The sequence below is a fragment of the Myodes glareolus genome, chromosome 10 (genome assembly GCF_982192425.1).
Source record: "Myodes glareolus chromosome 10, mMyoGla1.1, whole genome shotgun sequence".
NCBI lineage: Eukaryota > Metazoa > Chordata > Mammalia > Rodentia > Cricetidae > Myodes > Myodes glareolus.
This window is the reverse complement of record NC_142035.1, coordinates 38,268,899-38,296,879: the sequence shown is the minus strand read 5'-3', so window position 1 is coordinate 38,296,879 and position 27,981 is coordinate 38,268,899. Positions and strand designations below refer to the sequence as shown.

General features: G+C 37.0%; 1 protein-coding gene across 2 annotated transcripts in view; it reads right to left on the bottom strand.

Annotated features, from left to right (window-relative positions):
• Esf1 (ESF1 nucleolar pre-rRNA processing protein) overlaps positions 1-27,981 on the bottom strand; it is a 56,018-nt gene that overhangs the window by 21,567 nt on the left and 6,470 nt on the right. For both annotated transcript variants that reach the window (XM_048455447.3, XM_048455448.3), the window contains exons 4-10: positions 25,288-25,401; positions 24,328-24,428; positions 23,547-23,699; positions 22,271-22,385; positions 20,091-20,238; positions 14,612-14,770; positions 1,286-1,407 (exon numbers count right to left, since the gene is read on the bottom strand). In XM_048455447.3, coding sequence (XP_048311404.3) covers positions 1,286-1,407; positions 14,612-14,770; positions 20,091-20,238; positions 22,271-22,385; positions 23,547-23,699; positions 24,328-24,428; positions 25,288-25,401 — 912 coding nt within the window. The remainder of the gene's footprint in view (positions 1-1,285; positions 1,408-14,611; positions 14,771-20,090; positions 20,239-22,270; positions 22,386-23,546; positions 23,700-24,327; positions 24,429-25,287; positions 25,402-27,981) is intronic.

The following is a 27,981-nucleotide window of genomic DNA, read 5'->3' as shown; positions in this document are numbered from 1 at the left end:
TCCTGAGTTCAATTTCCAGCAACCAAAAGGTGGCTCACAATCATCTATAATGAGATCTAGTGCCCTCTTCTGGCATGGAGGTGTACAGGCAGGCAGAACACTTTAAATCTTGAAAAAAGCTTTTTTAAAAGAATAACAGCAACAGGAGTACCCCAAACTCATACTACGATGCATGCCGGTATTACTCTAATCCCAATGCCACGTAAAGATACAACATAAAAAAAAAATTTACAGGCCAATATCACTGATGAGCATAGATTAAAAAAATACTCAAAATATTTACAAGCTGAAGACAGACATATATCAAAAGATTATCCACTATTACCAAGTTGGTTTTATCCTAGATGCAGGGATGGTTCAACATATGTAAGCCAATAATGTAATAAATAACATAATTATACTTAAAAAGAAAAATCATATGATTAAGTAAATACAGGAAAGCCTTCAACAAAAATCCTACATGCCATCATGATAAAAATGAGTGGCACTAGAGGGAAATATCTCAATATAATAAAAGCTCTATGTCACAAACACACAGGCAACACCATCCTAAATGGAGAAAAACTTGAAACAATTCTATTGAAATAAGAAACAAGACAAGTCTGTCCATTATTCCTACGTTTTTTCAATATTGAGCTTGATTCATCCATTACCTGGAGCAATAAGGCAAGAGAAGGAAATTAAAGGGATACAAATAAGAAAAGGAGAACATTAGTGTGGTAGGGGTGGTGCTTGTCTTTAATCCCAGCATTCAGGAGGCAGAGCCAGGTGGATCTCAGAGTTTGCAACCAGCCTGGTCTACAAAGTAAGCTCCACAACAGCCAGAGCTACTCAGAGAAACCCTGTCTTGAAAAACAACAAACAAACAAACAAACAAAATCAGAAAAAGGAAAAAGTACAAGTGTAGTGGAAAGTCTCAGAGTGAGTATTTATTGACTCCATCAAGACTCACTTAGAAAATCTTCCCCCAACTGCTGGCTTTATTACTTGTGGAATCATTCTACAAATGGCATTTAACTGCCTGTTTAAGTTTTGAAGAAAGCTTAGTAAAAGGAGGTACCATATCAAGGGGGTAGGGCTTTTATCCTACTTTGCCACTTTATTACAATAAAGATCCAAAAATTATTTCCTTGTAGATGGGTGTGGTGGTCCACACCTACAGTTCCAGGCTTGTGTGGGCCAAACAGTAAGAGTCTGTCACAGAGACATGCATTTCCAAATAACAGGTGGGGTGTGAGGCACACAAATGGCATTCAATAAACACCTGGCCAATTAACATGGATACCTTCTGTTTCTTTTTCAGTCTTTTCTTCTCCTTCTTCTTCTCTAAAAATTGTTCCCAAGGGGTCAGCTTATCCTTTCCCTCCAACTTGTTTTTGACCATTTCTTCTGCACTCTCCTTAAGGCCTACAAAGAAAAAATAGTTTAGCTTAAAATAGTGTATCTTCACTCAGTTAAAGGGTTACAAAAGCAAAAGAAAACAAGCACAGTTTAAGTACGAAGGTATATCTAACAATCAAGACCACAAAATAAATCCTATTTCCAGAGAGAGAGAGAGAGTGAGAGAGCGAGAGAAAGATCAAGCCAGCCAAAGGAAATAAAAAAAAAAATCAACAAATTTGATATATGATCATATGAAATACGAACATTAATGAAAAACTTATCATTAGTCAGACATGTTGTTTACCTACAATCCCAGTACTTCAAAGTTAAGTTTAAGTTCAATCGGGCTATACAATAGAAATATTGTCTCAAAACAAACAAAACTTAAAAAATAAAGGGATAAAAAACCCAAATATTTACTTGGGTCTAACCCTTCCTCTCTATGTTTGCTTTGAGTTTCCAAGGATAATTACTGATTCTTGGCTTTTTGGTGAATACTGAGTGAAGAGAAACTCTAGAGTAAAAACTTAAACTACAACTAATAGCTAATTAAGCAAAATCATCTTCAGCTTTTCCTGTCTCTGAGAACAAATCCTTGAGTCACCGATCAAGCACTCTCCAAGGCTATGGAGCTCAGATGCAGAGGCCACCAGCTTCACTCTATTCTATACGGATGCTGTTTGTTTTCATGGTTCGTCTCTAAAGCTTTTATTCCTAGACTACTCTAGACTCAAGTATTCTTTAGCCATTGAAATTAGAATTAAATTAAAATACATTTTTAATGTATTTACCAGTAAGACAGAATCATTTCAAGGACTGTTTTTGCACTTACAGCATTTTGAATGTGTTTGGGAAGATGAATTAGATCAGCCTGCTCTTTTCTCAAAGGACCATTTTGACCATTCCATTCACTGTCACGTTTTATTTTGTTTGTATGGAGACAGGGTCGCACCATGCAGACCTTGCAGACTGGGCTGGTTCCCAACTTACTATGTACGTTAGACAGGCCTTGAACTTGTGGTGATCCTCTTGGCCCTGTCTACTGACAGACTGGATTATAAGTGTGTACCACCATGCCAAGCCATTTGCTATTTTTAAAAGATGGATTTTGTGTCACATAAATATTTAAAATTATATATCCAACTAAGTCCTTCAAAAATTTCTAACAAAGATAGATGAATAAATAAATACCATCATCTTCAAAGAAGACAGAAAAGTAGTTATATATTTCTTACTCTGGCTGGGCTGGAGAGATGGCTCAGCCATTAAAGGCTAGGGTCACAACCAAAAATTTATTTCTTACTCTAGTCGTAGTGATGACCTGGTCAGCTTAGGCTTAACCCTCTCCTCTGCCTACTCACTCAACTTTACCTTTGATCTCAGGATGCAAACCAAACAAACTGGGCAGAGATTAGATGTATGCAAACCCTCCCTCCCACATGCACTTCACCAGCTTTCAACTTTAAAATACTTGGTAGATGTACAAATATACAAAACTACTAACAATAGTGCTTTTAGGCTGTGGGGACTAAAATCCAGGTTGAAACAGCTAAGTTCTAAGGTCTATTTCCTGGCTGTAAGGCAAAGACTTAGTCTCCAAATTCCTAGGACCTTGAAAAGTATTAAATTACATGTATTCGCAAATTTCTTTTTATAAAATACATAAAAAGATGGTAGGAACTCTGATTTGTTATATACCAAAGTAGAAATACAATCTTCAATTAAGAAAATATATCTGGGGTTGGAGAGATAGCTCAGAAGTTAACAGCACTGATTGCTCTTTTAAGGGCCCCAGGTTTGATTCCCAGCACCTACATGGTGGCTCAAAACCACCTGTGACTCCAGTTCTAGGGATCCAAAGCCCTCTTCTGTCCTCTGAAGGCACCAAGCATGCCACCGAGTGGTTAATATACAAGCGCATAAAATAAATCAATAAAACCCATTCTTTATGAGAAAAACATTTCATATTAGTACATAGTTTTCAGGAGGTATGTCAGTGATACAACATCATATACAAATACTCAAGTGAACCAGTTATGTACCTAGGGAATGTAAGGTGAGATCCTCACATAGAAGAAGACACTAAATTCTGAAAAAACAAGTTGATTTCACATAACAAGATAGAGTGGCATATATAATGCATACAGTTCAGCATATAATCAGTCTAATCTCAACTTTCAAAAACATACTATTATTAGATGATAGTTAAATCTTTAAAATCTTTATGTTTTAGTTTTTTGAGACAAGGTTTGGTCAAGAACTTACAATGTGAACTCACAAAGATCTACTTGCCTTTGCCTCCCAAGAGTTAGGAATAAAGGCATGTGCCACCACGTTCGGGTAGAGGTAATTTCTAAAAAGGGATTATGTGATTATTTTTGCATTATGTAAGTGAGATGTCATTTTATTTATGGTACTCGATTCTTCAGCTCTGCTTTCTAAGTCCCACCTGCATATGTCAGTTCTGTATACTAAAAACAGTGTGGACTCACTTTCTTTCAGAGTCCATAATATTTAGTATGGTCCCAAACACACAGTAAGTACTTAATAAACATGTCTGTCTTGATCCATTTGAAGGAAGGATTCTTATTTCCTGCCAAGTGTTTGATCTTTGATGTTTAGAACATATTATTTCCAACAAAAAATGAATCAAAACTTAAAGGTCTAAATGGCTTCTGTCTCTAACTGGTTCATGCATGTAATATTTATCCTTAGGAAATAATACTTCTCTGGAACTTAGTCTGTTTTTAGTAATAAAGAAAAAGTATCTTAAGTTCAAGTCAGTCTGTAGCTCTCTTTGCCTGGCTCTCACTAATATACCAAAATAGAAGGACAAACACATTGCAATGAGTTAACACCACCACAATACTTAAAAATGCTTTGTTCTCGTTGTCATCATGAGGTCACTGAAATTTCTTGCCACAGATCACAGTTGTTTATGTTCTGAGTTCTGAAAAATATGCCCATCCCAGAAGTCTCTTGGCAAATGCACAAGAACATTCTTGGGAGCCAGTTTAGCCTCACTTAAGAGAAGCCACTTTGTGACTGAAAAACAACTTCATTTTACTGCTTTTAGTTTTGCACAAATTGGTTTAAAAAAATATTTATGCAAATATCCATGGACTGATAAATTAACGATATCAATAATACCACAACTAAGGGTACAGTTCCTTCTAAAGTGAGCCATGAGTGCAGATGACTCAAGATGACAATAATAATTTAACAAGTACAACCCATTCAGAATGATTTTGGCAGTTTCTAGGCATATAAAAAGTGCATATAAAAGCTCAAATATTCCTATGAAATCTACAAGAATATACATTCCTTCTAACCTTATCCACATGAAATATTTGAAAAGTCTTCAAAGGATAGAGTATGGATGATTTAAAATAACTCAACTAGATACTATTACAGGCTTTGTTTATAAAAACAAAATGCATGTTTTAAAAATTTTCATATAGGTCAAAACTGCCACATTTTTTTAATCAAAAATAAGGGCTTTGTGAACACTTACATATCAATCTCTTAAAATTTTTGTGTGTGTTAAAAATTAGACTATGTAGCACTCAATTTCAAACACTTTAAAAATGTTACCAACCACCATCACTAACACCAAAACTCCAAATGTGGAATCCATTGTGGGTCCTAGGTTTTATAGAGGAAAACCACCAGTCACGTCCTGAGGAGCACTGCCTTCAAGGCACCTCTTTAAAACAGCGTATTACTCCTGAAGGTGTGAGGACAAGGAAGGATACATTTACCCACATGACGACTGTCAAAGGGACACTTGGTCCAAATTAGTGGCAGTGAGGGTCCTACAGTGCACATCTTATAAATGGCTATAGAATAAGAAAGCAAGTGAAAGGAAAAGTGACTTAAATCTGTTCCACCCCACTGACTGGGAGCAACAACACATGGAATTGGAAAGAAAAATAAAAACTAGTTGCTGCAACAACAGCAAATAGCTAAAGCTGTCAGTCAGTCAAGTCAACAAATGTTGCACTCAATACTATGAGAATCCTGTTACATTTACCATGTGAAAACAAGAGTTAAAATGAGAATAATAAGTCTAAGAAAGATGCTCAGACTGGGAATTTCTACTCACATACCTAATCATGTATCTCCCCAAACATTTAATAAATACCCACGGAAAATGTGCCGTAAGTACTCACTGAATAGGTGCTACTTTTTGTTGTTATTGCCTAAAGTTATTTCACTGGAAGTAAATGCTTTCTGTTTGTCTAGAACTTCAGTTATTTGTCTCTAATTCTTCTAAATCCCCTTCCAGTCTCCCTTGAAACAATTATGGTTTCCACTTTCAAGAGCATTACTTTTACTACACATCAAACTGTCCCCAATGCCTGCTTCTTAAAGTTCAGTGTTCCTAAAACACTGACTTCAAATACAAGACATGTGGGCCTCATTAGGGAGCTATTGTTTCTTGTATTTCTCTCAAGTTTATCTGTATGTTTTCTTTGCCTCTCGAGCAGTTTGTAAGCACCGTAACATACTACCATGATAACCTCATATTAGCAGACTGACATCTGGTCAAGTTTGGGAACTTACAGCAAAGACTGAGAAATTATATGGACTATTGTTACTTTTATACATTTATAGGCCAGGTAGGAAATGAATGAAATCTTTTACATGAATGCCTAAGATACAAAGAAAAATAATTCCTGAGTCAAGTCTCAACAAAAAAAGCTCAAATAGAAATATTAAACTAGTTCAGAAGCAGGGAGTTTTCCTTGGGGATACAAACTAAGCTAATATGGTCTAGTATGGATTTGGGGTCGTTATGGGCTGCTAGCCAAGAAGGCAGAGGACATCGTTTGGAGTCTGATCATAGTGGGAGGTCCCAGGATCCTTAAATGTGCCCCCAGTAGATGATGACCCTCCCCCTACAGTTCAGGGGGAGTACATGGAGATCAGGGGGAGTAAAAATACAGTTCCCCTTAGAGACTCTGTAACCACAGCCCACAAACCCATGGACTTGTGGTTGGAAGTCACACTACTTGTGTGGTCCCAAATACACCAACTCAAAAATTTGATAGGTCTTGGATTAGAAATGCCTCCAGGCACCTGACAAATACTCTCTAAAAGTAGACCTTCTGATACAGACTTCCTGTAAAAAGAGAAAGATCTGAGACAGGAAGATTCCAATTAAAATTCCCCATGAGCTAAAGGGTAGAAATAAAAACCAGTAAGACAGAACCATAGACTATGGATTTGGAAACTGAGACTACAAAGTACAAATCAGCACTTAAAAAAGCAAAAGAGAAAATTAAAAAAAAAAAAGGATTATTAAAAGGATGAGACAAGTTTATAGGAAAAAAGAAAAAAAGCAACTCCCAGAGATAAAAACATCAAGTCAGTGTCCAAGTTAAAATACATCTATATTACAAAGAGAATTAATGAAATGAAAACAGAACTAAAGAAGTCGTGTAGATCCAAAGGCATGGAAGCCAAGAGTTATCAGATATACATCAAACATGATTTCTACAAGAGAAATCAAAGAAGAAAACTTAGGACTTTAAGAGGAAAATGGCAGAGTAATTTTCAGCTGATGAAAGATATTATTCAGGACTATGGTATTCAATTAATTACAAGCAAGAGTTAAAAATAAGCAAAACAACCATACCATACTAAAGTCTAATATGGCAAAGAGGGTAAACACACTTTAAAATGCAGGAACCCAATACAACACTTTCTGAACTCGCTTCCTCAATACACTGATACATTTTCTTCTTCTGGGAAGGGGTTAAGATGTAGACTGACCTAGCCTATCCACAACAGCCAGTGTTCTCCCTACTCTAACCTGCAACACTCACAGTCTAACCAGCATAGTTAGCTCTGAGGATAGACCCATCAGAAACTGTATCTTTTTTTTTTTTCACAATTCATTTTGGTTATCACAAAAAAATACATAAAATAAAAATAAATAAAAATCTTTAAAAACATCCAAAAAAATTAACTCAACAAGAGGGAAATTATATCTGGTACTAGAAATCTAGGCAACTACATAGTGAATCATGTATCTTAGGAGAACCTAAGGCAGCAGAATCCCTAACTATATTCTGAATATTAGTCATCACACCCACAAATAAGTGTAGTCCTCACCTCTCATCAAGGAAACTTCTTGTTGCAACGCATGGAGGCCATCACAGAAAACCACAACCAATCAAAATGCAGTTGCAGAGCCTAGTCCCAAAGGATACATCTACAGTACAACTCCCAGGCCTAAGGATCAAGGATCATTGTGGAAGAGGGACAGAAAGGCTGTCAAGTGCCAGAGGAACTGGGATTTACTGTGACATTATGTCTCCTAGGAATGTCAGAAGCTATATCCAGAATGTCTTATCAATACGACTGCCTAAACAAGGGTGACATCAAAGCTCACAAGGCCTCAAGTTCACAAAGAAAGTAGAGGCAACTAAGGAATGCTAAGAGCAGTAGAAACAGTCTTCCCCAAGGAAAAGCACACCGATTGGTTATGTAAAACTAAATGGTCAGCCCAGAAGAAAACATGCACATACAAGTAACATCCTACAGAATGAACAGACTGTATTTTTGTATTTAAAAATTATGTACATACACACATTTATGCAACAACAATTGATGTGAAAACAGGACATGAATTTGAAAGAGAGCAAGGCAGCATATGTGGGAAGGAGGAAAGGGATGAGGAAAGTTATGCAACTGTATTATAATCTCAAGAAATAAAAAAAAATTAAAAATCTTAAAAAACCCAACTCCAGGTCTTATTATAAACACTAGAAAAATATAAAACTATAAATGAAACAAAACCAAAATGCAATATAATCAGCATAGAAAGCATTCCTAGTTTTTAATATTTTTTATATTTATTTATTAATTAATTATGTATACAATATTCTGTCTGTGTGTATGTCTGCAGGTCAGAAGAGGGCACCTCATTACAGATGGTTGTGAACCACCATGTGGTTGCCGGGAATTGAACTCAGGACCTTTGGAAGAGCAGGCAATGCTCTTAACCACTGAGTCATCTTTCCAGCCCTACTTTTAATATTATTAAGGGAGAAAATTGTCTTTCAATAATCCAGGAAACCCAGCAAGTGACTAGTAATGCTACAGAGAAAATGTGCTAGGAACACTTTCAGATAACTTGAGCAGCTTCTCATTTTTAAAATTATTTTTTATTAAACTTATCATTAAAATTTATTTATTAAGTTATTTATTTTTATGCATGTGTGTGTGCTTGCATGACATTTAGGTAAAAGCCCCTGGAGGACAGAAAAGGGTGTCAAGGCCACAGGAACTGGAGTTAGAGAAAGCTGTGAGCCATCACATGGGTGCTGAAAAGCAAACCCAGGTCCTCTGCAAGAAGAGTGAATGCTCTTACCTGCTGAACCTTCTCTCTCTAGCTCCTGCTTCTCTTTTTTATTATACAATTCACAAACGATTCAAATGATATTTACACAGTATTCAGCTTATTATCTTACAAAGCTTCCTTAGCCAACCCGTTAACTGGATGAATCACGGATGATTAAGCTTTAAAATTCTAAGCACCTAACAGCTGTGAGAATCTGCAGCTACCATACAAACTTTCTTTTCCATCACCGCACTAGGAGGCGAACTGCAAATCTTCTAGCTCCTCTCTAAGCTCAGGCTTTCCGTTTGATGCTCTCCTCTCAACTCTTTCAGCCAAGGCTAGCTGTTTCGGGTGTGGCATTTGGAGAGTTTCTTTGGGTTTGTGGTTCTAAAGATCAAATTGGGAACTCATTCAAGTTAGACAAGTACTCAGCCACTGAGTTACACCCCATCCTTTAACCACCCTACAACCCCACTGCGGCACTAGGGACTTAACCCAGGGTCTTGCTGGAAAAGTACGCTACTACTGAGTCATATCCCTGGCCTTCAACTCAAAATTTAAAACAGCTGGCTTTTAAAAAAGTTATGAACAAAAACCATTTTGTGAATATATTTCAAATAATGAATACATTGGCAATAAGTGGAAATAAAGAAATAGCCAAAAATAAAAAATTAAGATGTTTGAAAATGAAATGTTTGGATAAGGATACCTAATAAAATGAATGCCCAACAACTGATTCAAAACATTCTGTTTCTGAATAAAGAATGAATAATTCAATAGTCATATATACTTGTCCCTGCTTCCTGTGTATGCTTCCCAGTGGAAGACATGAAAAGTACAGAGATCAAAGAAAGACAGGGAAGAGGACAAGGCTAAAGAGCAGACGCTAGAATAAAATGGTAACACTGTTTTAAATGTGGAGGGAAGACACGTGGAGAAAAAGATGGACCCCTGTACTCTGCTCTTGTTGATGCTTCTCTGGACCCCATTCCTCCTTCTCAAGAGTAAGGATCACGGGGAGCTAGAGAGATGGCTCAGCAGTTAAGAGCATTGCCTGCCCTTCTGAAGGTCCTGAGTTCAGTTCCCAGAAACCACATGGTGGCTCACAACCATCTGTAATGAGATCTGGTGCCCCCCTTCTGGCCTGCAGGCATACCCACAGACAGAATACTGAGAATACTGCATAAACAAACAAACAAACTTAAAAAAAAGAGTAAGAATTACAATCCAAGTATCTGTAACAAGAAAGGCCTATGACATTCACAGCTTTACCACTGGTGTAGTCTTCAGAAGGAATCACCTACACCTCATATTAATACTGAAATCTCTCACAGATCATCTCCAGTTTCATAATTATCAACCAAAACAGCAATGAAAAGTTGAAAAGAGTAAGGAGGGATTATAAGAGCAAAGGGGTCAAGATCATGATGGCAAAACCCACAGAAACAGTGGACCTGAGCTGGTGGGAACTCACTGACTCTGGACTGACAGCTGGGGAATCTGCATAGGCCTGAACTAGGCCGTGTGCATGTGAGTGACAGTTGTGTGGCTTGAGCAGTTTGTGGGGCCATTAGTAGTGGGACCAGTATTTATCCCTAGTGCATGATCTGGCTTTTTGGAGCTCCTTCCCTATGGAAGGATATCTTGCTCAGGGGGGAGGACCTTAGTCCTGTCTCAATTTGATGTGCCAGACTCAGTTGGCTCCCCATGGAAGGCCTTACCTTCTCTGAGGAGTGGATGGGGACTGGAGTAGAAGGAAGGTAGTGGGAACGGGAAGGGGAACTGGGATTGGTAAATAAGGTGAAAAAAGATTGTTTTTAAATAAAAAAGTACATTAAAAATATTGATATCGGGCTGGAGAGATGGCTCAGCCATTAAAGGCTAGACTCACAACCAAAAAATATTGATATCTAGGCCAATGCCTAAAACATGAAAAAACTAAACCAAACCAAACCAAACCAAACCCCAGCAATGAACACTCACTTTCCAGTCTTCCTCAGAGTCTGGCTTTTGCTCATTAGCAATCACACTCAGCCATTAACAAAAACCTCTTTGTCTCTACTGGCACTTATGTGAGTCCCCGATACATGGTGGCCTTTAAGAAGTATAATAGTGAACTTCTCTCCCCACAGTGTAGCCTTCTTCATACCCACTGACAAGTCCAGCTCATGAGATGATCTCCTCCTCAATGTCCTCAACTTTGTTTACAAAATCGATCTCCCGGGGCTGGAGAGATGGCTCAGAGGTTAAGAGCACTGCCTGTTCTTCCAAAGGTCCTGAGTTCAATTCCCAGCAATCACATGGTGGCTCACAACCATCTGTAATGGGGTCTGGTGCCCTTTTCTGGTCTGCAGGCATATAGACAGACAGAATATTGTATACATAATAAATAAATAAATAAATAAAAAATCGATCTCCCTCTCCTGCTCCCCCTGCTCTCTCTCTTTGCTCGACAGGCTCTTGATCTGAATACTTTCAACTCTGAATACGCATATTAACAACCCTTACTACCTACTATGTACTACTTATTCTAAGCAGCATGCAAATTAACAGAACTACTAATACATGAAAAGTTATAAAAGATACACTTAATTTATCTGTTTATTATAAATTGTCTAATGAGGCATATTCATTAATTGGATCATTAGATAATCCTAATTTCATGCATCACCTTATCTACAAATTTTAGAGAGTCTGACAGGAACTTTAGGAATACTATCTAGTTGAAGATACTACTTCACAAACACAAAAATAAGGAATTATAGCTTTTCCAAGAATCTTCTAATTAATGCTTTTACATACCCTAGTTAAAGTACATGCATATTTATAACTATTGGGATACGCGTGAGCGCATGTGTGTGTGCGTGGTTTGTGTATGTGTAAATATGTACTGTATATATGACAATTCCTGTTTATGCTAGTTTTGATCTATCTTTACGTTTTACATTTTAAAATCTGCATTGTGAGGGCTGGAGAGATGGCTCAGCGATTAAGAGCATTGCCTGCTCTTCCAAAGGTCCTGAGTTCAATTCTCAGCAACCACATGGTGGCTCACAACCATCTATAATGAGGTCTGGTGTCCTCTTCTGGCCTGTAGGCGTACACGCAGACATAATATTGTATACATACATACACACATAAATAAATAAATAAATATTTTTTTAAAATAAAAATCTGCATTGTACTAATCTACTAGGCCACATTTCTTTAGCAGAACTGAGATAGAACACTGAATAACATTTATTTTGTGTTAGTGAAACTTCATGAATTAGGAAACAGTCAGGGCCAGGCAATGGTGGTGGTACACCTTTAATCTCAGCTCAAAGAGAAAGAAAACGTCTAAATGGTTTACAGTGTGTTAAAAATATATGCAGGATAAAAGTTAAAGTTCTTAAAGTAAAAAGAAAGAGAGTAGTTGGGTGTGGTGGTGCACACCTTTAATCCCAACACTTGGGAGGTAGAGGTACATTGACCTCTGTGACTTCAAGGGGCAGAAGTAGATTGACCTCTGTGACCTCAAGGTGTGGTAGTACACGCCTTTAATCCCAATGCCTGGGAGGCAGAGACAGATCTCTGTGAGTTCAAGGTGTGGTAGCACGTGCCTTTAATTCCAGCACTGGGGAGGCAGATCTCTGTGAGGTCAAGGACAGCCTGGTCTACAGAGTTATTCCAGGACAAAGATATATAGAGAACCTGTCTCAAAAAGTAAAAGTAAAAATAAAAGAAATAGAGGTTAAAATAAAGCCTCATAAAGATGGAAAATACACAGAGAATCCTGATACTGTATGTTATTATTCTCTGTTTGAATTGTTTTAAGGCTGAGGAAGGAGCAACAGCTGCTAAAAGACTCTTGTTTATAAATGTTGCTGAACTAACCCAAGATAGGTATTTTGAAAATACCTTGGCTTCAAAACTGAAGTCAACAGGTATGTTACTTTGGAGAAGAGATTTTGCATTTGTTTCCACAGAAAATGAGGGGCTGTAGATTCATTCTGAGTTAAGAAAAATCAGGTTCGAGAAAGGAAGACCACCTGAGAAATCTCCGATAGGAACTGATGGCCCAGATGACAGAGTTCTACATCCAGAACAGATTCAAGTCTGCTGCCTGAGATGATCAAGACTCACAGGATACTCCAGTCAGGACTTGATTATAACTCTAAATTTTCTTTAGGTCCCTATAAGATCATCAGCGCCCCCAACCAGCAGGAAGTAGCCTGAAATACTACGCCCACATTCCCAACAAATGGACTATGTGTATTTTCCTTTGTTTAAAGAAAAAAAAAGAGGGAAATGGTGCGGGAGAATTATCTGTATTCTGTCAATCATGTATTTTAATAAAACGCTGATTGGCCAGGCAGGCAGTATAGGCGGGAAAGCCAGACAGGAAGTAGGGGTGGAGCAAAGAGACTGGAAATATTCTGGGAAGCAAGAAGCTCCCTCCACGACTCCTGCGCAGACCACCAAAGAGGCAGCATGTAACTTGCCCAGCTGAGAAAGGTACGGAGCCATGTGGCTAATGTAGATAAGGATAATGGGGTAACATAAGTTATAAGAGTTAACAAGAAGTCTGACCTAATGGGTCAATCAGTTTATAATCTTATGGAGTCCTGTGTGTGATTTTTCTTTGGGGTTTGCCGGCTGTGGGGTACTGGGCGGGACAGAAACTCCAACAAACCGGCCCCTCATGTTACACTCAGCGCTCAGGAAGCAGAGGTAGGTGGATCTCTGGGAATTTGAGGCCAGCCTGATCCACAAAGCTAGCTCCAGAACAGTCAGAGCTGTTACACAGAGAAAACCCTTCTTATGGGGGGAGGCAGAGGAGAGGGAAACCCCTCAAAATAAATAAAGGAAGGAAGAAAGGAAGGGGAAGGAAAGGGAAGGTAGGAAAGTGGTAAGGGAAGGTAGGAAGTTAGGAAGGAAGGAAAGAAGGAAGAAACAGAGAGAATAAGGAATCATAATAACTAGAAAATATGGTACTTGATTTCAATTTCCTATATTCTAAATTGAGGAAGCAAACTTAGGAAAGGTCCATTTTTATAATTGGACAAGAATGATTTGTAGTTAGTAGAACCATTAAACTAGACAAATGTAAGCTGGAAAGAATATACAGTGCCTCCCCCCCCCCCCCCAAGGACCTCTGGGAAGAGGAGGTAGAACAATTCTAAGCAGCAGAGAGGACGACTCCAGGGAAACAGCATTCCCAGGCACAAGAGGACTAACATACTCGGGAGCTCACAGAGACTGTACTGGCATGGATAATACCTGAACAGGTTCATGTCAGACAGAATCCCATCACTGAGACAGGGAAGCAGACACAGCCCTAGCCCTAACCATGAAGATATTTGCAATTGACACCTACTAGGAAAGGGAAAAATCAGTCTTCTGTAATGGAATGACACTGGGCCTATCAACCACATGCTAGTGTAGGCCCCATGCTCAGAAGCGGTAGGCCAATATAAAACAGATGCCATTTTTTTTTGTGTGTGTGTTTATGTGTGCATTTTGTCATTTTGGGTTTTTTTTTTGTCTTATATATTTTCTTTTTAGTTTGTTTTGATTTTTATCTTTTTTAAAATAATTTTTTTCTTTCTTTTTTCGGAAAAAGAACATGAAGTTGAGTGGGTAGGGAGGTGGGGAGAACTTGGGAGGAGTAGGGAGAGAAGAAAGAATATAATCAAAATATGAGAAAAATTTCGGATAAAAATGGAAAAAGAACACAAAACATTAATTATGAGGTGAATTAAATACCATTTCCTTACCAAAACATTTTGGAAAACAGAACTTTTAAAAAAGCATGTATCTGAAGAGGTGTTAGCGTCTTTATGATTACATCTAAATGTACTCAGAAGAAAACTTTTACTTAAAATTGAATCTCACCTGGAACCCACTTGATCTCCATTTCCATATCATTTTCTTTTCCTTTCTTTTCTTTCTCTTTAATAACTTGCAAGAGCTGTCTATATTTAGCAATTTGTTCTTCATCATCCTTCTGATATTTCTTTGTATTCCCATCTTCTACACTGACTCCATTCTCACCTAAATAAAACAAAATTAATCTTATTTAAAAAAGGAGAAATATGTATCTTCCAACTTTAGTGTTTAGGTCTCATGGTCTCTTCAGGATACAGCTAAAAAGTGTTGTCAAAGAAACCCTGCAACCACAGAACATAAAATCAGACTTCAACTTGTGAAAACGAAAAGGACTTCAGTCTTGTACTCAGTAAAACCCAGAGGCAGTGAAGTTAGTAATAGCACTGTAGAGTACTATACAATATTTCCTTCGATGCAAACTGTAAGAGCATTAAGAGTGACATCTCAGTCCCTCTGTCATTTGCCTTCAGCACAGCGGCTTTAAAAAGGCTCTGTTCAGCAGAGGAGCCTGAGTGTTGCTGGAGTGAGCCCGGCAGACAGGCTGAATTTCTCAGGCTGTACAGAGGTTAGGGAGTCGTTTAGAGCATAAACCTGAGACTACAAAGTCCTTTCCATTTGATTGTGAATAAGCACATTTACTCTTAGACTGTTGCTCAACAACCAATGATAAAGACAAAAACACTAGTAGCTAATTCAACTACTTTCACCATGTGGAAAGACAATTGATATTTATGAATTCTAGTTTCATAAAAATTAAAATGTGAAGAAACAGTCATGGTAAAATTCATGGGTAACAAACATCAGAAAAATCAAACCATAAAATTTGTTTTTCTACAGTTTCATTGCAAATTCTTCAAGTCAGTAACATAAATTAGAAATTCGGGTTTTTAATATAAAACACATAAACTTATCAAATTCATTAAACATCACCAGTAGAGGGAAGTTTGGAAGCGAAACAGTGACGTTCCTGTCTTTGTACCTCTGGTCACCAAAACTGCGATATACGCACGGAGCAGTGTGAACACCTTGCTTTTACATCTTCAAAAAGATGATTTTCAAAGGAAAACCAAAAGTTGACTAAGTAAACATTTAAAAGTACTTTTCTCTCTAAGCGAACGAACGGCTGCGGGCTTTCTTTCCGTCATCCTATCACACTTTCATATTTTCACTCAAACAGCTGAAGCTCATTTTTTGCTGTTTGTGCCACAATAATAATGGTGGATGGAATTTTGTCATGTATTCAATGGATAAAACATGAGGAACACATTAACAAAATGGCAATGCATTTCATTCTATTAAAAACTTACTTCTGAAAACATAATTAGAAGCAAGCTCCTTCCAGGTTGGAATTTTAGTGGTGAGTCTCTGATGCTCACTTTAAATTGATTTTCTCCAGTACTAAAACTGTACTTTCTGAAGCTCTAAAGTGTGGGTAATTCATGCAGCTCCACTTTCCTAACTCAAGGACAATATTTTATGAGCACCTTAACAGTACATAAGATTTAAAAGAACTAAATTCAAACAGTGAGCTACTTAGACAAACAACTATCAGGAACAGTTAGTGTCCAAATTTACTAGTCAGAGGCACTAAGTTACAGATTAAAGTGGGCTTGTAATCAATTTAAATACTGAAGAAAAGGGATGTTTTTGGAAAAACAATTAGTATATTTCAAACTGAAAGATATTAATGTCTAGTTTTAAGAGTTAAAATTAAAATAGCTGATATAAAATACTATGCTAAATACTTTATAGACATCATTTCAGTCTATGAGCCAGGTATCATTATAATTCTTGTTTCACAACCACAGAAGGAAGGAACCAGGTGCTAAGAAAACTTGATTTTGTTTTCACTGTGCCTAAGTCCAGTTCTGAAACCAGCAGGGTCTAAGTTTGCCTTATTTCCTATTTTACAATACTGAAGGTTGAACACTGGATTTTATGAAGCTTAGCACTCTACCATTGAGTTATATCACCAAAGAGTCCAAGATATAAAATATATTGGAAAATTAATGCTTATCAGAAAAGCACAAAATGTCCACATAGGCAAATAAATTTACCTTTTCCAAGTCTATAGTAGATGAAGAGACTTCATCCTTCTTATTTACAACAGAAAGGTTATAGATAGAGGTCTGTGAGAAGGCTATGCTATATACATTAAGAAATAAAACATTCAAATTCATGAAAAAGATTAACAAGCACCAGTCACCAAGACCTTAAAATGCAATATCCAATAAGTACTACAGCAAATTACATAAGTTCTTTATTAAGCTTTCATTACACTTATTTATTGTGTGTATGCATGTGCCACAAGAACTTCAGGAGTTGTTCTCTCCTTCTGCTATGTGGGTGGGTTCCATGGATCAAATTCAGACCATTAGGCTTGGTAACAGGAGCCTTTACCCACTGAACCATCTCACCAGCCTGAAAACTATTCATTTACAAAAGCTATGAATATTTAAAGAATTACATGACTTTATCAACAGAAGCTATAAAACACAATTTTCTTTACCTTACATTTATTTTATGGCAAACTTATAAGGATAAAACACTACTTTCAGTGACATAAAAACAAACAACAGACCATTCAGAAACTAAGACAGTCAAGGCTGAATAACCCTAAGTTTAAACTAGGAAAGTATCTATTATTTCATATGCCCTTATAGAAATAATACACTTATAACATAAAGGAAAATGTTAAACTGCTAGGTGCTGGTGGTGCACATCTTTAAGCTCAGCAATGGGAGGCAGAGGCAGGCAGATCTCTGTCAGTTTGAGGTCAACCTGGTCTACAAGACAAGTTCCAGGATAGCCACAGCTACACAGTGAAACCCCATCTCGAAAAACAAAAAACAAACAAAAAATAACAAAAAAGAAAAATGTTAAACTATAAATTATATTCTTTCTTATTGATTTAAAATATTTATACTTATGTTAAACATTTCTGGTTTTTCATTTTCTGTCAGCACCAAACTCATAATTTTTACTGTTTAGTAATTCTATTAGATGAGAAGAGCAAAGATGCAACAGCAGATATCATCATTAAAAAGCTCAAGGGCTATAGCTAGGTACAGCTCAGGTGAATCCCTTGAATCACCAAAACAAACAAACAAATAAATGGAAAAATCTCAAGTTGCACAGAGAATACTTTACTGGGCTGAGGAGATGGCTCAGTCAGTGGACTGCCTGTTACGCAAGTACAAAGGCCCGAGTGTGAGTCCCCAGCACTTCAGTAAGAGCTAGGCAAGACTCCAACCCCAGCACTTGAGGAATATGCACATACACACACACACACACACACACACACACACACAGAGGGAGAGAGAGAGAGAGAGAGAGAGAGAGAGAGAGAGAGAGAGAGAAACAGACTCAAAAGAAATTACAACCAAACAACTAAATGGTGAAGAAAAAAGTTGGTATTGTATTTTATAAAACTAGTTCTTTCTAGCATTATCAATTTAACAAACACACAGTCATCAAAAATTTTTAAACAAAGACAGACCTGACAATTACTGTTTAGTTAGATACAATCTTTCTCTGTCTCTGTCTTTCTCATTTTTTTCAAGACAGGGTTTCTCTGTAACAGCTCTGGGTGTCCTGGAACTTGCTTTATAGACCAGGCCGGCCTTGAACTCACAGAGATCCACCTGCCTTGTCTCTGTCTCTCTAGTACTGGATTAAAGGCGTGCGCCACCACCACCCAGCTAGATACAGCATTTTTAAAGTTTTTCTAAAAATTTCAAAGGGATTACAAAATGAAATTGAAGCTTGAAAGAACTGAAAAGTTAATGAAGAATTACTATGTCAAAATAAAAAAATAGAGAATGGAATATCACAAGGATTATCCAAGTATTTTGAGATCTACATTATTTCTGAGAAATTCCTATTTACTGATCCATAGCTGTGAACTCAACAGAAGACTATTAAGAATTCAAAGGACACAAACGAAAATTCACAGGAGGAGGAAGTTCAACTAGTCCTCTGGAATTAAGCATAAGTTCAGAGAAAGTATCAGACAAATATCAAACTTAAGAGACCAAACTACCAAAAAGTGCATTACTGTCCTGACAAATAGGCACAGAGGAATTCTAGAAGTAAAATAGATAACAATCAAGATAAAGAATTAAGCGGGTAAGATAGACTGCTGAAATGACACTCTCAACACACACACACACACACACACACACACACACACACACACACACACACAGACACGAACAATGAAGTACAGGGGAAAATGTATAAGAACAGAAATGTATTAGGGATTTATCTCAGTCGTAGACTGCTTGCCTAGTACACATAAAGCCCCAAACTAAAAACATCTAAAGAGAGAAGATACAATGGAAAGATTTAATGCATATTTAGAGTTCTAGAAGTGCAGGAGGAAAATCAAATGACTGAGAACATCAATACTGAAAAAAAAAGATACCACTGTGAATTGAATGGACCCAAAAAACCCCAAGTTCAACACACATCCACCCACCCACCCCCACCCACACATACACATCTACTCTCAGAATAAAGAAAATCTCCAGACAACCTTCATAAACATCAATCAAGTCAGAAGTCAGTGGGATGTTATTATTAGTGTGGGTACAGAGAAGTGTTTACAAATTCAATTTTAGAATCCTTTGCAAGCAAAAGCAAAAATTTCTGGCATTTTCAGACAAAATAAAGATCAAGAGAGTTTTGACAGTAGCTAGTTCTTAGTAAAGGAATTTCTTAATAAATACTTAAAGCTGAAGGAAAGAGATTTAGAAAAAAAGAGCCATGAAAGCCAGGGAAATGTAAAATAAGGGCAGTATAAGATAGTGTTACACAAAAAGTATAAAAGTTATCTAGGATTACTATAGTGGGGTTGGGAATGTATCTCAGTTAGCAGAGGCCTTGCCTAGCATTTACAATAACCTGAGTTCAGTTCCCAGCAGAGAAAAAACTGAATGTGATGGGCTATGCCTATAAATGAATCACAGACCTTGGGAAGCAGAGGTAGGCGGATCTTTGTGATCTGTGACTTCAAAGTGAGCCTAGTCTACACAGAGAGATCGTCTCAAAACTAAATAAGGTGTGGGAGGAGCATAACAGCATTTCATATATTTACAAGTCTAACTTTTATTATGTCAGGGCTTAAATTTTGTGGCTATAGAAAATTAGCCTGGCAAAGTATTTAGGATTTAAAAACATTTTTATTTGTTCTAACCATTATTGTATATGTGTATGCACGTGTGCGCACGTGTAAGTAGGTGGACATGACTATACCAAAGCATGCACGTGGTGGCCAGTTCTCCTCTATCATAGGTTCTGGGGAATCACAGTCAGGTCATTAGGTGTGTACAAGGGCTCTCATCCAATGAGTATCTTGCTGATCCTTCAAACATGTATATGCATATAACTCTATGCAAAAGTATGCTATACAGTTTGGAGATCTTTTTAAGTTTTGTCGAAGACATAATTCCATTAACCACCCAGTAAAAGGATTAGCAAGTACCATGTGGTGCTTCTTCCTCTTCCTCTTCATCCTCACTAGAGGAAGCTAAGTAGGCCTGGAAGTCCATGTCCAAAAGCTCCTCCTTTTTAAACTTTCTGTTAAGTGTTGTGATTCTTTCATGATCAGTCTCATCCCATGTGATCTCCACCTTGAACCAAAGAGTGAAAATAAAACAACACACAAAAGCACAAAGGTAAACTCATACTTACTAAAGCACATTGTTAACTTTGATATTTAGTATTTAGTTAAAATGCATGTTAGGCAAGGTGGAGCATGCACGCCTTTAATCCTAGCACTTTGGAAGCAGAGGAGGATCTCTGTGAGTTTGAGGCCAGCCAGGTCTACATAAGAGTTCCTGGCCGGCTAAACATACAGTGAGATGTTGTCTCCCGCCTCCAAAAAGTCACAATGCACATACAAAGATCAACCATGGTCATGTTTTTCTTAAAAAAAAAAAAAATACATGAATGGCATGATTAATAAATGACATCCTATGTGTGGACAGAGAATCACATGTGTCCACTTTTACCTTCCCCCTTATCCTCAGCTATATGAATGCTATTCCATTACTGAATACATTACTGAACAAACAGATTACACTGGTGAAAAAAAACCGGCCAGAAAAAGCTAATACCATTATGAACCAGTGAGACCATGATTCTCTTCTAGAGAACTAAAGTGACAGTAGAGTCACCAATGACAAAGGGTTCCATGATCATAAGTACAGCAAAGCTCTATAGGAAGTAAGTTCATCGAGAATATAATCGAGGGAGACTGGCTCCTATCCTAGATTCCAGTGGCTCCTAACCACTGCTGCGGCCCTTTAATACAGCTCCTGATGTTGTGCTGACCTCCCCCACCATGAAATTATTTTCACTGCCACTTCATAACTGCAATTTTGCTAATGTTATGAATTATAATATACATATCTGTGTTTTCCGATGGCCTTAGGCAAACTGGTAAAGAGTTGTTCAACTATAAAGGGGTTGTGACCCACAGGTTGAGAAGCACTGCTTTATTCAGTATCTGGGGAAAGGGTTTTATATAAGCTCAAGTCCAATTTCTCCATAGTAGGACAACAAGCTAGGACAGGAACTAATTTATCATGAGATCCTTAAAAAAATCCTTGCCACTCTCTTGGAAGTTCTAGCCAGCCACAGGACTCAGCTACCCCTACTCTGGTAAGTGTGTGTTTATAATGATCTCAAATGGTTGCAGCAAGAACAGATATTGGTGATACATATCAGGATGCAGAATCTCCAGACTAGCTGGCTAGACATGCTGCCTATTTTAAGTGTTGAAAATAACATGATGTGGCTGTTTTTTTTTAAAAGTGAATTTTAGAATTCACTTCCTCTGGGGTTTTACTATAATTTGTAACTAATCAATACCAGAATACCCTTCCACAGCAAGGAGCAAGCAGATATGACACCAATTTTCATGGAAGAGCACAACAGTCTATTACACAGCGAGTACTGCTACAGGCCAAGACGTAGGGTGAGAGAAAACCATTTAGCTATGTAACAAACTACTGTGACATACAGAAATCTACTTCTTAGTAATATGAAAACTAGTAGTACTGAATTAGTCTATTTCTGTTGTTGACAAAACTTTTAAAATCACATCTGCAGAAAAATGTGCTCCTATTTCAAATGGTTAATAACTCTGTGTAGCTGTCATTTGCGGTAAATCTATGTCCTTCCTATTCCCTAGAAATTTAATAACTGACACAATGCCTATTAAAAGAATATAAGATAAAACCCAGGGCTTCCAAATGTGCTAGACAAATGTTCTACCACTGAAATACATTCTCAGGTCTTAAGACTCTAGTTTAAAGTATACGGATAAATGGAGGGAAAATAACAACAACAAAAACCCAAAAAACAAAACAAAGCAAAAGCCCCACAAACATTAGCAAGGTAACTAACTCGGTCTTAAAGACACACTGAAAATTATGTTCAAACAGTATAGTATCCAATGCACACCAAAAATACTATCTAAAACTGCTAAAAACAAGAGTCTAACTATACCTTTAATTTTTTTTTTAAATACAGGGTTTCATGTATTGCATGCTGACTCTTAAGCTCTGGGTACCCCTGGCCAACTTCCCAAGTGCTGGGATTACAGCCATGTGCTACCATGCTTGGCCCATCTATATACTTTTAAGAGTTAAGAAATACCGTTGATGTTCCCATTGCAGCGGATGTGAAATATTTTGGTTTATATGCTGTTAGATCAACTTCTGAGGCCACATCCTTGGGCTCATCATCAAAAGTAATATCATCTGGTATAAACCTAAAAAAAGTAAAATTTATTTTAAAAAAATGTAGTGATATTACTAGAGTTTTAGATTTTCTACTAATTAGTTATAGTTTATACACTACATAATAGTTTCCATACAACACAAATATAAAAATTTCTAAAAAGTTGGAAAAAACCTTGGCATATCTCTGAAATTTGTACACTATACATCTGAAATATCATTAAATTTGAGAGAATTTTATATATAGAGAGAGAATGCATTAAGAACTAGTTAATCTTCCAAAGACCCAGATGCAAAAACATAGTCATTAACTCATTTTAGAGTCCAAAGATCAAATAGAATTACTACTAGGTAAGTAGTCTCAATATAGAGTACCACAATCAGGAAAATTCACTAAAAATAAAGAAAAGGGGGGCTGGAGAGATGGCTCAGAGGTTAAGAGCATTGCCTGCTCTTCCAAAGGTCCTGAGTTCAATTCCCAGCAACCACATGGTGGCTCACAACCATCTGTAATGAGGTCTGGTGCCCTCTTCTGGCCTGCAGCCATACACACAGACAAAATATTGTATACATAATAAATAAATAAATAAATTTTAAAAAATAAAAATAAAGAAAAGTTAAGGCTGATTAAGAATAATGTCAGTCAAAACCTTCTTTTCACAAGTAATTAATCTTTAAATGTAAATCAGTCAAAGTGACTAATTTTAGGCATCAGGCTAGGGAATGTGGGATGAAAAGTTAATAATTTATGATTATTATAATCAGGCTTTTATAATTTACACAGGAGATTCTTCTCACACATATAAAATACACTGCTATATATTGTATCAAGAACTACTGGGAGAGGTGGTAGAGACACGGCTTAGCAGTTAAGAGCACCTCTTGGCTCATGCAGAAGGTCTAGGTTTGAATCCTAGCACCTCCTACCTAGTGGCTCACAACCATCTGCAACTTCAATTTCAGGGGATCTCAGCACATGAAGTAAAAATAAATAAACCTTAAAAATATTTTTTGAAGGAATTATTTCAAGGATATAAATAATGAAATGGTTCATAAATTACTTTTCCTTCATTATATTAGCTTTTTCTTGTTCATTTTCTAGAATGTAAGAATGTACTACTCATTCAAATATTTTGCTACATATGATCTTGCTATATTGTAAAATTCACCTGTTAAGATACGAGTTGAATTACCTTAGATCTATAAAAGAACAACTGCTTTCAAATTCCAGGCCATCACAATCTTCATAAATCTTACTTGCTGTTTCAGGAGAATCGCAATCCACTACTGCATAATAATATTTCAGTCGTTTGAACTGATAGTCTCTTAGCTTCTCTCTAGAGGCCCTAATGGGGGAAAACTAAGTTGAACATATGTATACAAAAACATAGAAACTTCTCCATTAAAAGGTCAGAAAACAACTTTTTTCAAGAGTTAGTTTTCTCTTTCTACCATGTGGGTAGATTCTGGGGGTTGAATTCAGCTCCTTAGTTTGTCAGACTAGATGACAAGTACTTTCACCCACTAAGCTATCTTGCTGGCCAAGACCTGAACTTTATAAGCTTAATTTTACTTAACTATACTCTGTTCTTTGAAGGTCTTCCCCTGTTACTTTTGTTACCATCCAGGTAACCAACATTCTTATTAAATGCACATGCAGCTCCACCTAGTGGTTTAAAACTACTTAAGTTGTTTTCTATAACATAAAACCATTTTTTCTTCCTTTATTTTTCTATTTAACACTCAAAAAATATAATATGAAGGTAAAAACAAAACTAATTGACAGCAATGAAGATAATTATGAGCTTTTTTTTCAAATACTGCGATCATCATTTCCAAGCATACACACAAAATGCTGTCATAATGTGCTGTCAACTATAATCAGTCATCAAGTTGTCTGAATCCTAAGTGTTAGTCTGAGTGAAGTACACGACTTTACTAGGGTTAGTTTTATATTCTGGAGTGACTCAGTACCAGTCTTTTTCGGGGGCATCCTCAGGAATACTCAGTAACTCTACTGGTCCTTGAACTTGTTCTTCCTTCATCCTCTCCTTTCCAAACTCCGAAGGATATATCTGAACACAAAAAAATAGGACTGATATAATTCATACATTCTTTTATATGTAATATGAAAAGCTGTTAAAATAGTCATATAGGACTGATATAATTCATACATTCTTTTATATATAATATGAAAAGCTGTTAAAATAGTCGTGACTCAGCTCAATAAAAACAACTCATTTCAAACTCACTGCAAAAAAGAAAACTCATTTCTAACTACATAAAGATTAATGATATTAAAGAATTTTCTTTAGTAATTTTGGCCAGAATATAATAAATGGGGATAAAAACAAAGCATCATAAACACCTGCACTCCGTCTCCAGAACCCGTGTGGGAAGGTGGACATCGACCTGCACTCCGTCTCTAGAAACCACGTGGGAAGGTGGACATCAACCTGTACTCCATCTCTAGAAACCATGTGGGAAGGTGGACATCAACCTGCACTCCATCTCTAGAAACCACGTGGGAAGGTGGACATCAACCTGCACTCTGTCTCTAGAAACCATGTGGGAAAGTGGACATTAACCTGCACTCTGTCTCTAGAAACCATGTGGGAAGGTGGACAGCGACCTGCACTCCGTCTCTAGAGCCCACGTCAAATGGAAATAACCTACTTTTGAAAGGGATCCTCTAACTTCCATACACACATCTGTGCATATACATAAAACTAAAATATAAAGCAAAAAAAAATAATTTGCTTCCCCCCTTTAAATACTTGTTACATCATTTTTATACTCGAATGTATTGAACAATTTCCAGACCACTAAAATATTTTTTTTGAAGAGAAAAATTAAGTCAGTTTAATTAGAAACAAAGTCAGATTTAAGTTAAAACATCTAGAAATATTTACTTTAAATGAAATCAATTCTCACCTTTACAGAAAATACAACTCCTCCTTTGGGCTTAAAAGAATTGAACAGAGCCAGCAAATCTTTTGCCTTTAATCTATCCCAGTCCATGTTGCAAACTGCTAGTCGGCGTGTAATCTGAGAACATTAAAGTACTATTATTAATTATTATAGAATCTTTTTTTTTTTTTTGTGACAGAGTCTCACTATGTAGTCCAGGGCTGTCCTGGAATTCATTATACAGTCTAGGCTGGCCTTTATCTCACAGAGATCCACCTGCTTCTGCCTCCCAAGTGCTGCTGGGATCTGTATCATTTTCAACGCTTGAAAACAGAAAGATAAACAATGTAGTATAGTCTTTCTCTAGTTCTGAAATCACCTGTTATTTAACTGATTTAACATGCAGAGAGAGCTTCATGATGGGCAAACAATACTAGAACCACAAGAGATAAGCACTATCTATAAATTGATTTTTAGAGTTATTGAACCAGGATGTGATCACAAACTGATGTTTTAACCACAGCAGTTTTAAAGATAGGGAGTAAGGAAATGGGCTACCCCAAAGCATGTACTTCTGGTGCAGTAAGAACATAAATACAAATTGCTAGCATAAACAAGCATAAAGCTTAAATTACTTATGTAGAAATTCTTGCTGAGCACAATGACACATACTTTAAACCCCAGCATTCCAGATAGGCAGAAGGACCACTGCAAGCTCAAGGCCAGTGAAATATTTGTAGAAAGATCAACACAAATTCAAGATAAAATTTCTAAACAAACTAGGAATAGGAGGAACATTTCTCAACATAATAAAGCCTATATAAGACAAATGTATACCCAGTATTATACTAAATAGGGAAAAATTAAAAGCATTTCCTCTAAAATCAGGAAGGAGATAATAGTGTCCAGTTTCTCTACTCTGATTCAAAATAGTATTTAAGCCAGAGGTTCCCAACCTGTGAGTCACTACCCCTTTGGCAACTCTCTATTTCCAAAAATATTTATATTATGATTCATAATAGTAGCAAAATTATAGTTATGAAGTTGCAATGAAAATAACTTTAAGGTTGGGGGGGTCACCACAACATGAGGAACTTTAGCAAAGTGTCACAGTACTTGGAAAGTTAAAAACCACTGACTTAAGGGATACATACAGGAAAGGAAGAAATCAAACACCCCTATTTTCAACACGACCACACACTTAAACTTTCAAAAGGCTCTACCTGGAAACTCTTGGGACCTTCCACCCTGTCTCTTAGAATGTTCTCCCATACTTGGAGGGTGTGAGGGCACACGCAAGCAGGAGTATCCCTCAGGCTCTCTGACCAGCCAGTTCAGCTTAATCAGTGAGCTTTGGCTCCAGTGAGGAGACCCTGACTTAGAAATAAGGTGGAGCTGGAAAGGGAGGCGCATAGCCTTTAATCCAGTACTTGGGAGACAGAGGCAGGAATCTCTATGAATTAAAGGTTAACTTGGTCTACAGAGTAAGTTTCAAGACAGACAGGGATGTTAACCATGGTCTCAAAAACAAAAATACAAAGGAAAAAAATTCACCTAGAACCAAATCAAACCAAACCAACCAAAGAAGGTAGAGAATAATTGAGCAAGACGGCTATGTACCCACACACAATACAAATGAAATAAAAAAATTATGACCTTTGCAGAAAAAAGATATTAAAAACTGTTAAATGAGATATGCCAGTCTCAGAAAACAAATTCTTTGTTTTCTTTTTTGCTGGGTTTTAAAATTTTTTAAAATTTTTGCTATATGTGTTTGCGCACTTACATGCAGAAGTCAGAGGTCGACACTATTGTGCCTTCAATCACTACGTATTTTTATTATTATTACTATTATTATTATTATTATTGGTAGTTGTAGTGGTAGTGTATTGGTAGTGTTAGTGTAGTGACAGTGGTAGTAGTAGTAGCAGCAGTATTTTTAAAGACAGGTCTCACTCTGTATCTCTGGCTATCCTGAAACTATGTAGACCAGGTTGGCCTTAAACTCATAGAGATTCACCTGCCTCTGTCTCCCAAGTGCTGGGATTAAATTGTGTGCCACTACACCTAGTCTCTCACCAAATCTGGAGCTTACTGTTTGGCTAGATTGGTTGGCAATGAGCCTTTAGGATCCTACTACTTTTGTCTCACCGAAACTCAGGTCCTTATGTTTGTATAGCAAGCACTTTATGGATGGAACCATCTCCCCACCCTGCTAAATCCAGATTGAAATTTGCATGTATATACATCATGAAATTAGAAAGGGTCCATAATAGTAGAGGAAGAGATCTTTAGGGAGCTGGGGAAGAGAGAATGAAGGAATACATGTTATATAAAAACAGAAGAGGGAACTATTTGGGGTGAAGAAAGGGATGAGCAATGAGCAAGAGCAGGGCAGAAAGGATGCAGAGGGCAGGACGGAAGGAAGCTGGGCAGGAACAAAGTATACTGGCATAAATGTACAAAAACACCACAGCAAAGTATGTTACTTTTCATTCTATCTTTAAAAATTAATTAAAAACAACATTTTACAAAAGAAATATTGCCTCAAGCAACAACAACAAAAAATAAAAGGAAGAAAAAAAATTTTCCCATTTCATGTGCTTGGACACACATCTAATCATATACAGTGGCTCCATTTCAAGGTGTTTACTCTTTCTAATGTTGGGACTGAACTTAGAGGCTTGCATATGCTAGGTAAGTACTGTTAACACTGAG